The sequence below is a fragment of the Lepus europaeus genome, chromosome 4 (genome assembly GCF_033115175.1).
Source record: "Lepus europaeus isolate LE1 chromosome 4, mLepTim1.pri, whole genome shotgun sequence".
Classification (NCBI taxonomy): Eukaryota; Metazoa; Chordata; class Mammalia; order Lagomorpha; family Leporidae; genus Lepus; species Lepus europaeus.
The window spans coordinates 133,917,275-133,929,715 of NC_084830.1; the positions used below are offsets into that span (position 1 = coordinate 133,917,275).

The 12,441-nt window shown below is 40.2% G+C and overlaps 1 protein-coding gene across 6 annotated transcripts in view; it reads right to left on the minus strand.

The window, feature by feature from the left end:
* Nucleotides 1-12,441, minus strand: part of RBM27 (RNA binding motif protein 27) — a 116,692-nt gene that overhangs the window by 35,306 nt on the left and 68,945 nt on the right. For all 6 annotated transcript variants that reach the window (XM_062188904.1, XM_062188901.1, XM_062188905.1 and 3 more), the window contains 4 exons: nt 9,229-9,378; nt 5,312-5,456; nt 4,539-4,692; nt 1,036-1,332 (listed from right to left, as the gene is read on the minus strand). In XM_062188904.1, coding sequence (XP_062044888.1) covers nt 1,036-1,332; nt 4,539-4,692; nt 5,312-5,456; nt 9,229-9,378 — 746 coding nt within the window. The remainder of the gene's footprint in view (nt 1-1,035; nt 1,333-4,538; nt 4,693-5,311; nt 5,457-9,228; nt 9,379-12,441) is intronic.

Below are 12,441 nucleotides of genomic sequence, written 5' to 3' on the forward strand. Positions count from 1 at the left end.
ATAACGGTCAAAATCCCAATTTTCCTGGAACTTCTACTCCTGTTTTAAAAGACACATACTTTTTCTAAATGGGAGAAAAATATGACAAATGGATGGATACTGGGAGACTGATTCTAACAAAAAATAAAGAACTAGATCTACATTCAGAGCTGTTTGTTGGTGAATGGATTACTATACTTTAGTGGGCTAAGAATCACTTAAAGAGTGCTTCTTAAACATGTATATTTATGGGCCCTAGAATTAGAGATAGACTCTATTATATAGATATACTCTACAGTACATTTATGGGTTCTATAATTAGAGATATACTTTATAGGCCTGGTGCTATAGATGAACCACAGAAACTTACACCCAGGTAAGTGTTCTGGTATAAAACAGTACTTCTTCCAGAGTACATAACACTTCAGAATACCTAAGAATCCCCTGGAAAGTTTGTTAAAATACAGATTCCTGGGCACACACACAGGGATTCCAATTCATGAGAACTGGGTGAGGCCCAAGAGTTTGCATTTCTAATAAGGTCCTAGAAGATCACATGCTGCTGGTCTTCACTCAAATTATGAGCAGATCTGATTATGAGTAGTAGAAGTGAAGCAGGCCTTTTAGTGCAGGGGATTAAGCTGCCACCCTGGATGACTGCGTTCCGTATCAGAGTGTCTGGGATCAAGTCCTGCCTCTGCTTCCAATCCAGCTTCCTGCTAATGTGCCTGGAGGGCAGCAGATGATGGCCCAAGTATTTGGGTTCTTGCCACCCACATAGGAGACTAGGATGGAGTTCCCAGCTCCTGGCTCTCGTCCCCAGCTGTTGTGGAGTGGCATTTGTGGCCTGAACCACCAGATGGAAGGTATCTTTCTCTCTCACCATGTGTTGTATGTATGTGTGCGCACACGTCTATATCCCTCTCACATCACTGTCTTTCAAAAAATTAAATGTTCAAAAATAATCGAACAGGAGAAAACCCAAAGTCCATAAATTGAGAAACATGGATCTTGAGGAGGACCAATGGAATTTTAATTCCCACTGCTCTGGATTACCTTCTGGATACCTCCATGTACCGTTGAGGGAGGAGACTGGGTCACCAGCACCTGCTGTGAATGAAGATGCTGTGGCAAGTGATGATGCTGCTGTGAAAGGTGACTAAGTGTTTGCTGTTGTTGCAGGAGCAGCTGTGATGGGGACTGGAGTGCTGGTTGCTCATTATTTTCCCTATGCCACAGGACTCGAATGAATCGGTTGTTTAGAACTGCTTCTGTGCTAGAAATAGCTTTTCTGGCCTCCTCATTAGTAAGATATTGGATGAGGGCTGCTTCTGGATCACCCTTAAATGCAACCTTTAAGAAAATAATAGAAACAATATAAATTCACAACAATACAGAACAATGAAATAAACTGTGGTCGAGTGCTATGGATGGGACTTATGTGTCCCCAAAATTCACATGTTGAAGCCTTAACCAATACAGAGACAGCTTTTAGGAGGTAATTAAGGTTAAACAGAACTGGTGATCTTATGAGAAGAGGAAGAAATCTCTATCTCTTTGCTATGCAAAGACAATAGAAGTCAGAAGGCTGCAAGCCAAGAAAAGAGCCCTCACAAAGCACCCTGATCTTGGACTTTCCAGCCTACAAAACTATGAGATAATAACTGATGCTGTTTAAGCCATGCTCAGTCTATCAGTCTATGGTATTTTTTTAAAAGATTTATTTATCTGAAAGGCAGAGTTACAGAGAGACAGAAGCAGAGGCAGAGGCAGAGGCGGGAGCAGAGGGGTAGGAATCTTCCACCTGCTGGTTCACTCCCCAGATGGCTGCAACAGCCAGAGCTGGGCTGATTCAAAGCCAGGAGCCAGGAGCTTCCTCTGGGTCTCCCATGTTGGTATAGAAGCCAAGGTCTTGGTCCATTTTCTACTGCTCTCCCAAGCCACAACAGAGAGCTGGATGGGAAGTGGAGCAGCCAAGACTGGAACCGGCATCCATATGGGATTCTGGTACTGCAGGTGGTGACTTTACCGGCTGTAACACAGCAAAGGCCCCAGTATATGGTATTTTTTATGGCAACCCAAGAAGACTAATACATTTACCTACATTAATGCATCTAAATTTTTCTAAAGGCCAATGTTGAGGAACAATGGGTTAAGAGGCCAAGTGCAATGCCAGCACACACTTTGGACTGCCATATTGGAGATTTGCGGAATGAACCACTGCAGATATTAAGGATTTTCTGTCTCTCTCTCTGTCTCTGGCTCTCTCTGTCACTCTGCTTTTCAAATAAATATAATTTCTTTAGAAGTATGTGGAAAATGGAATTCAAAGGACTTTATTTTTGATAGATAGAGTTAGACAGTGAGAGAGAGAGACAGAGAGAAAGGTCTTCCTTCTGTTGGTTCACCCCCCCAAATGGCTGCTACAGCTGGAGCTACACCAATCCAAAGCCAGGAGCCAGGTGCTTCTTCCTGGTCTCCCATGCGGGTGCAGGGCCCAAGTACTGGGCCATCCTCCACTGCACTCCCAGGCCACAGCAGAGAGCTGGACTGGAAGAGGAGCAACCAGGACAGAATCCAGTGCCCCAACCGGGACTAGAACCGGGGTGCCGACGCCGCAGGCACAGGATTAACCAAGTGAGCCACAGTGCCGGCCTCAAAAGAAGGACATTTTGGTACAAAGCAATTTTGAAATCCAAGCAATTAAGGGATCACAAAATCATAGAAAATAGGTATTGTGAAAAAATTACATATGGGCTTTAAAGATGCACTAAAAGAAACATATTTTAATTCCATTTTCATGGACTTCTTGAGGCACCCTCATATTTATTCTTCCATATAAAGTATGTCATTATTGAAACTCGCACAATTTCAGTTATTTTTTTCCACTGGTGTTTAATCTATTCCCAATTATTTGTAAAACTAAACATGGAGGGAAAGTGCTTAACAATCTCTCAAAAAAAAATTTTTGGTTCAATTCTTTGAAATATAAAGTCCTCCTACCTTCTTAAGCTCAGTTTTATTTTGGTTTAATAACAATAATTAAGTATCAAAAATAACAGACTGGGACTGGTGCTATGGCACAACGGGTTAAGCTGCCACCTGGGATGTCAACATTCCATATAGGAGGGTCAGTTAGAGTCCTGGCTGCTGAAATTCTGATTCAGCTCCCTGCTAATGCTCCTGGGAAAGCAGCAGAGGATGGCCAAGTACTTGGTTCCCTGCCACCCACATGGGAGACCTGGATGGAGTTCCAGGCTTCTGGCTTCAGCCTGGCCCAGCCTTGGCTGTTGTGGCCATTTGAGGAGTGAACCAACCAATGGAGATACCACTCTCTCTCACTCTCCACCTCTCTATCACTCTGCCTTTCAAATAAATAAATAAATAAATAAATAAAAAATACGCTAACATTCAAATTTAAACTAGCCTTCAAGCACCATCAAGTAGAGAATAAAATCCAACCATGAATTCGATAACTAACAAATAGACAACAAAATACAAAAATTTCAATTTGAGAGGTCGGCACTGTGGCGCAGCAGGTCAATGCCCTGACCTGAAGCACCGGTATCCCACATGGGCACCAGTTCAAGACCTGGCTGCTCCACTTACAATCCACCTCTCTGGATTGGCCTGGAAAAGCAGTAGAAGATGGCCCAAGTCCTTGGGCCCCTGCACCCACATGGGAGACCTGGAAGAAGCTCCTGGCTCCTGGTTTCGAAATGGCACAGTTCTGGCCATTGCAGCCAATTGGGGAGTGAACCAATGGACAGAAGACCTCTCTCTCTCTCTGCCTCTCCTCTCTCTGTGTAACTCTGACTTTCAAATAAATAAATAAATCTTAAAAAAAAAAAAAAAAAACAACACAGAAACTCCAATTTAAACTTGGATAACATATTATCTAAAATTCTCAAGATCAGAACCACTCATTCAGTAGCCAATGCTACAATGTCAGAAATTACCAAAAATCTCAACAATATAGTTAGAATATTAATATAAATTTAAAAAAATAGCTGAGGCTGGTACTGTGTACAGTGGGCTGTCACCTGTGATGCCAACATCCAGTATTATAATGCCAGTCTGAGTGCTAATTCAAGTCCTGCCAAATCCACTTCCTGCCAGTATGTCTGGGAAGGTTCATCTAGTTGGCTCTGGCACCCATGTGGGACACGAAGATTTAGTCCCTGGCTCCTGGCCTCAGTCCAGCCAAGACCTGGCAGTTGCAGCCAACTGGGTAGTGAACCAGCAGATCAAGGATACCTCTCTTTCAGTTGCTCAGCCTTTCAAATAATTTTTTTAAGGTTCAAAGATAGAACTATCATCAAAAATTTTTACTAGCCCACTGTCTTCCAGAAAGAGCTGCAGAAAAGAACCAAATGAATTTACAAGAATAAATTCAGTATAATAATTCCATGATAAAGCTGTGTGTGCTTGTATATATAGTGGCATTCCAAACACTTAGCAGAAATGATGAAAATAACCACTTACAAAGTGAGCTGTTAAGAATTCTTTCCAAGACACATAAAATGTATGCATTTTGTCTCCGATGTTGCCACATTTACCTGTATATTAACAATAGTTCCAAATTTGCTGAAATGTTCATTGAGCTTGGTAATGTTGTTCAATTCCTGAGGGATTTTCTTCACTTCTAATTTGGTGTTCGTATACTGATTCTTTCGTAAGAATCCTGGTTTACTCTGATTGTTATTCCCTTGCCTAAAAGAACATTAACAGATTTTGGTTAATTCTCCCACTTCATGCCTAGCCAAGCAATACATTAGCAAAGAAGTTTATATATATTAAGAAATGCCTTTGGTAGCCTTTAGCATTCTTCAGAAATTACTAAAAAACTGTCACATCATTCTTATTACACAACAATAGAACAAGTAAAAAGAAACAAAGGAGAGTGGACAGCAAAAGATTACAAAAAGAAGCTTAATTAACATTAAAAATCATATGCCAAAAAAATTTACCACAATTATAAACATGACTAGAATTAAATCAAGGCTAAGGCATTAATTTTCAGTTGATGTGTTTTTCAACCTCTGTAAAAATACAGAATTTTTTTCTTTTTCTATTTATTTCAACTGCCTCAATCTTTTTAAATAATGAGTCAGGCACAGAAATTGGTAGGCACCAATTACAAACATCTACGATGAATATTCTGTTAAAGTTTCAACTTTTAGAAATTCTAAAGATGTCTCCTAAAACCCTAACTTTAAGACTTTGAAAAAAAATCACGCATTAAATGGCACTTTTAATTTTTCAAATTTATTAATGCAGACAAAACAATAAAAACACCAACTAGATATTAGAAATTAGCAAGTTATCTTACTTTCCCAGCCAAGGTTTCTTCGTAAGTGGCCCTTCTAAACCACTTATTGCTCTTTTCCGGCTATCTGGTTCAAGAACTACTCTGGTTATGTTGCTATTAATTGAAACAGGAACTGGTGGTTCAGTCTGGATGACAATGTTAGCAGCTGTTGAAAACAAAAATTCACATATTGAGTTTTTGGAAAATCTCAAATGATTACATACGTATTCTAAAAGCTAAAAATACTGTGAATAGCACTCGCCTACTACTGTTTCCTATTTCTCCTCTTAAGAGAATAGAAATCAAAGTTTAAAAACTTAAAGACATAAAAAAAAAAAGAGAGAGGAAAAAAAAAGAAGAAAAAAAAAACTTAAAGACAACCACAATGTAGTAACATTTTTAATGTTTATTTTTATTTATTTTCATCTACGCTGAAAGGCACTGGTGAGAGAGAGAGAGAACTTCTATCTGCTGTTCACTCCCTAAATGCCAGCATTAGCCATGGCTGGACCAGGCTGGAGTCAGGAACCTGGAACTATCCCAGATCTCTCACATGATTGGCAGTGGCCCAGGCACTTGGGCCATCACCTATTGCCTCCCAGGACACCAGGAGAAAGCAGGATCAGAAGCAGACTGACCAAGAGTGGACCAAACACCCATATGGCATGCAGGCAGCCAAGCAGCAGTTCAACCTGTGGCAACATCGTGCTCACCTACTCAATGTATTATTATTAATAATATTACAGTAGATATAAAAATTAGTGAAAAGTTGTTAGATGGTGCCAAAATACAACTTCATAGATTATTCACAATTCAGAGAGATAACAAATATCACCTCAGACAAACAAACTTAGCACCATCAAAAGAAGGGTTTTATTTGCCTTCTGAGGCAATTCAACAAAATGTTCACCACATTTTAAGGAATGAAAATTAATATGGAATAATTATTTTCTCATGTGTATGAATGATACTGTAGAGGACCTTTATTCTTAGATGTAAGCTAAAACACAAGTGTGACACTACCTTTCAAGTTGTTCAAGAAAAAAAAAAATGTCAGAGGGGCCTGCGCTGTGGCATAGCGTGTTAAAGCCCCGGCCTAAAGCGCTGGCATCCCATATGGGTGCCAGTTCAAGATCCGGCTACTCCTCTTCTGATCCAGCTCTCTGCTATGGCCTGGGTTAGCAGTGGAAGATGGCCCAAATCCTTGGGCCCTTGCACCCGTGTGGGAGACCTGGAAGAAGCTCCTGACTCCAGATCGGCGCAGCTCTGGCTGTTGCGGGAAATGAACCAGCAGATGGAAGACCTCTCTCTCTACCTCTGTAACTCTGCCTTTAAAATACATAAAATAAATCTTAAAAAAAAAAAAAAAAAAAAAAAAAGGAAAAAAAAGTCAGAGTAGAGAGGTGAAAGTATGCATGTGAGTATTCATGCCCAAGAGTGACAAAAACCCAACTGGTAAATCTAAGCAAAGGCATTCATGTATTCACTATATTTCTTTAAATTTTTTATAGTTTTTAAAATTTCCAAACTGAAAAGTCGGAAAGTCCAAAGTCAATACTGTAAACTGGCATATTTCTCTCACCACAATGGAGACACAAATGTTAGAATAAATTAACGTTGGAACAGGTTACCCAAAGGTGGGAAGAGGTATGTTGAACAAAGAGGTAAATAACAACACAAAACTATACCTGTTATGCCCTGAGAATTTGCCTTAAAATTCAGCATCTCCTCCAAGCAGAGGGTAACATGCTTACTGGACACTGGGGTAGGGATGTGGGTAACATACTACTTGTGACCATCATAAAAATAAGGATATCAACACAGATTCGCTTTACATGTATCTCTTCAGCAGCTAGCTATTTCACAGCTCAGCAACTGTATTATACCTTAAATATAAATTAGTGAATTAAATAAAAATGATACATGTCCTTGTAGGATTTGTCTTCAGAAGGCTAGTGGAAGAAATAGGGAATTATCAAATGATCAGTTCTAGGGTTGGTGCTGTGGGAGAGAGTGAAGCTGCACCTGCAATGTTGGCATCCCACATCAGATTGCCAATTCAAGTCCTGGCTGCTCTATGCCTGATTCAGCTTCCTGGGAAAGCAGCAGCAGATGGCTCAAGCCCATGGGCCCCTGCTAACCATGTTGGAGACAGATGGAGCTCCAGGCTCTAAGCTTGGGCAGGCCATTGTGGACATTTGGGGAGTGAACTTGTGGATAGAAGCTCTCTTTCTGTCACTCTTTCAAATAAATAAAACAAATCTTTAAAAAAAAAAAGAATTCAGGGGCTGGTACTGTGGTGTAGCAGGTAAAGCCACCATCTGCGACACTGGCATCCCATAAGGGCGCTAGTTCATGTCCCAGCTGCTCCTCTTCTGATCTAGCTCTCTACTATAGCCTGGGAAAGCAGTAGAAGATGGCCCAAGTCCTTGGGCACCTGCACCTGCATGGGAGACCCAAAAGAAGCTCCTGGTTCCTGGCCATTTGGGGAGTGAACCAGTGGATGGAAGACCTTTCTCTCTGTCTCTCCCTCTGTCTTTAACTCTCTCTCGCAAATATATAAATAAAATCTTAAAAAAAAATCAGTTCCTAGAGTGTAAATGACCAAGCATTTATTCTTTCTACACTCAATATCCAGCATGGCACTGACACATAACTACAACAAATTCAAATCCTACCAAAATAAAACAGTGAAACACTGTTAGTATTCTCTGTATTCAATGATAAATACAATCTGGAGATGGCACTGTGGTAAAGAAGGTTAAGTCGCTGTCTCAGATATCAGCATCCTATATGGGCACTGGTTTGAGTCCCAGCTGTTCCATTTCTAAGCCACTAATGCACCTGGGAAAGCAGTGTAAGATGGCCCAAGTATTTGGACCTAAACACCCACATGGGAGACCAGATGAAGCTCCTGGTTTGTGGCTTCAGCCTGGTCCAACCCTGGCCATTTTGGCCAGCTGAGGAATAAGCCAGTAGATAGAAGAGCTCTCTCTATCCTTCTAACTCTTTCTTTCAAATGAATAAATAAATCTTAAAAAAGAAAATACATTCAACTATTTCATTAAAATACAATTTGGAGGGGCTGGCACTATGGCATAGTGAGTAAAGCCACCACTTGCAGTGCTGGTATCCCATATGGGCACCGGTTCAAGTCCCAGCTGCTCCACTTCCAAACCAGCACTCTGCTGTGGCCTGGAAAGGCAGTAGAAGATGGCCCAAATGCTTGGGCCCCTGCACCCACATGGGAGACCCAGAGGAAGCTCCTGGCTCCTGCCTTTGGATCGGCGCAGCTGCTGCAGTTGCAGCCAATCAGGGAGTGAACCAGCAGATGGAAGACCTCTCTCTCTCTTAGTGCCTCTCCTTCTCTCTGTGTAACTCTTTCAAATAAAATAAATCTTTAAAAAAAATACAATTTGGAGACAGTAAAAAAACATGTGAGATGATTACATAACACTCTTCAAAAGAATTTTGAAAATTTCCTCAAGTAAGGACAAAAATGCAAACACAATAACTATATCTAGTTGTTATGACACAGCAACTCTTCCATTGCTTGGAATGCCTGCATCCCATAGCAGAGTGTCAATCTGAGTCCCGAATACTCTGTTTTGATCCAGCTCTCTGCTAATGTGCCTGGGAAGCAGCAAATGGGCATGGCTCAAGTACTGGAGTTCCTAATACTCACATAGTAAACCGGATGGAGTTCCTTGGCTCCTTGCTTCAGCCTAGCCCAGCCCCAGCTGTTGCAGCCTTTTGGGGAATAAACTAGCAAATGATAGAACTTGCAGATGGCAGATCTGTGTGTGTGTGTGTGTGAATGTGTGCTTGCACGTGCATCACTTTACTTTTCAAATAAATAAGCACATCTCCTACAAAAAATAAATATATCCAACTACTGCATAAAACCTGGCATTAGAAAAAGTTCAATGCACGCTCACCTCTTGGATTTGCATCCATATCTCCAGATGTTAGGCCAATCAGGTTGGGGCGCTGTGTCTGTGTTCTTGAAAAGAACTGTCTGTACTGAGATCTACCAGAACTGGTAATACTAGGAGCTTCTGGGTTATAACCATCCGGCTCATATGTATCTGAGAGAAAACAAAGCAACAGAACAAGTAACAAATCAGAAAGAGGTTAAGCATTTTATCATTACTATACACAACTACAAACACCTAATTTCCAGAAAATACAATTATATTGATCTGTATACATTTCTCTTTAATTTAGAGTATAGACACATCTTTTAGAAGAGAAAAAAATGCGACTGTTGTAAAACATACATAAACTTTATTCTTAACTGCTGATACATTTCCAGATTCATTCATCTAGTTATTTCTACCCTATATATTACATCAATTGATCCAAACTTCAAAGCTTATTTTAAAGACAAATTTTCATGTAGATGAATGCTATAATGATAGGATTAATTCAATATCCTTTATTACTCATCACATCTCACCAACTTCTAAATAATTTGCAGAGGTTGGGGGGAAGGAGTCATTCTATTCATTTAGTTACCTGCACTTTAGACTGGAGAGATAACAGCTGGTTTCACACACAAAATGTACTTCAAATACAACAACAAAGTAAGATAAATTTGATATATACAAAAGTAGTAATTATCTTTACCACCATCCCTCATCATATACTTTTATGTTTCCTGTGCTTTCTTTACAACTAAAAATTTAATTTTTAAACTTCTAATGCTAAATAATTATGTTGTGGTTTTAAAAAATTATCACCAGCACTGTGGTCAAGTAGGTTAATCCTCTATCTGCAGTGCCTGCATCCCATATGGGCACTGTTTAGCGTCCCGGCTGCTCCTCTTCTGATCCAGCTCTCTGCTATGGCCTGGGAAGGCAGAAGACAGCCCAAGTCCTTGGGGCCCTGCACCCACAAGGGAGACCAGGAAGAAGCTCCTAGCTCCTGGCTTCGGATCAGCCCAGCTCTGGTTGTTGCTGCCATTTGGGGAGCGAACTAGCGGAAAGACGACCTTTTCCTTCTGTCTCTCCCTCTCTAACTCTGTTTCTCAAATAAATAAAAATCTGGGCTGGCGCTGTGGCACAGTAGGTTAATCCTCTCCCTGTGGCGCCAGCATCCCATATAGGCGCTGGTTCTAGTCCCGGCTGCTCCTCTTCCAATCCAACTCTCTGCTATGGCCTGGGAAAGCAGTAGAGGATGGCCCAAGTCCTTGGGCCCCTGCACCCGCCTGGGAGACCAGGAAGCAGCTCCTGGCTTCTGATCGGTGCAGCTCTAGCCATTGCGGCCATTTGGAGAGTGAACCAATGGAGGGAAGACCTTTCTCTCTGTCTCTTCCTCTCACTGTCTATAATTCTACCTCTCGAATAAAAATCTTAATAAATAAATAAATAAAAATCTTTAAAAAGAAAATTCCCTAAGTGTTTATCTCCAACTGGTACATACTCTATCCAACCCACAAAGAATGAAAGGGTTAAAACTGACTAAAAACACTGATTTTCATAGTTCTCTGGCTTTTTTTCTCTTAGTGGAAAAATTCCCTATTTAATTCACATTAAGTTTCAGCTACAATTTAAAGTGCATTCAGATCTTCATTACTGGTCCTTCATTTCTATGATACAGAATATAAGATCAACAGATTATCCCTATTTAGGGGATTCTCCTGGCATCTAAAGGCATTTGAGTCTGCAGTCCTTGTCAAAATAAACATAGGATTCCAAGAAGCTGACACTAAAGCAAATCTCATTCAACCGTCTTAGATTAAACCTCTCCCCTGAATACTGTGCTTTCCCTAACTTCAGGTTCATATACAAACTCTCTCCTTACACAATACATCACTGGGTTAACATGAGTCTGAAACAACAAAATGCCATTAAAGCAAGGTAACTCTATAAGAAATGTGGTACCAGAACTAGAAGTGCTAGTGCATTCCTTCTCTTCCCCCATCCCCATTATTTTCCCTTCTTCTGGTGTTTAAACAATTCACATAATCATACAAAAAGGGCATCAAGAGATTAAAAACTCTGTCTTTAACAAAATGTTAAACAAGGCTGAAAATCAATCACCAGGCTAGCCTGTGCTGCCCTCCTCAGAGGAGAACAGCTCAGAAATTTTAATAAATTATTACCACGATGATGTTCCTATCATAGAATTGGTTTTTCATGCTCAAAGCTTGCAGTCAGCCTCAAAATTACATGATGGTGGTTATTATAACCAAATGGATTCTGTACTTCAATGGTTAGAGGGTCACATTTACAGTTAATCCTCCAAAAAGTATTATTTGGGCTTCATATTTAATTCAACTTCTGTTCTAACCCTCCTCTCTGAAATTTGTTTAAAACAACTAAAGGCAGTATTTAATCAAAAGCAGGCCCTCCTCACAGAAACATGTCTGCAATGACAAGCACAACTTTAAAGCAAACATAATCACCTTGTTTATTATTAGATGTATTTAAGGTCAACATAGTTTGAAGACAATATGTAAAATAAAAGCTTCTATGGTTATAAATGTCAATTCTGAAAACTACATGCAACAGAGGCCAGCAATGTGGCATGGTGGGCATTATCCAATTGAGCCCTACTGTTCTACTTCTGAATGATAGCTTCCCCTGCTAACGTGCCTAGAAAGGTAATGGAAGATGGCCCAAATATTTGGGCTCCTGCTACCCATGTAAGAGGCCAAAATGGAATTCCTGCCACCTGGCTTTGGCCTGGCCCAGCCCTGGTTATTGTGGGTATTTGAGGAGCAAATAAGTGGATGGAAAACCTCTCTTTCTGTCATTTTGCTTTTCAAATGAATATTAAAAAAAAAAAAAAAAGACTACAAAACTACATGCAACATAATACAGAAAATAAATGCTGCTCCATCTTTAATGCTACAAAACATTTTTTAAAAGTTACATAACGATCCTGTCCTATAATTCCATACAAAACCCCAATAAACTTAAAAGTCTTGTGGTTAATTACGATGAACCATATCTAAAAGTAAATTGAGAAAAGTTAAAAAACAAACAAAAACTCTTAAGACATTCACAAAATACTTTTTAAAAGACCTTCAAAATACACATGTCAGTTAAGAGGGAAGAATTTTCAAGAATGACTACATTTACACAACCAGTCCATACAACAAGGGGCATAAGGCAAAAAGAACAAATTCATCCATGATGTTCGGC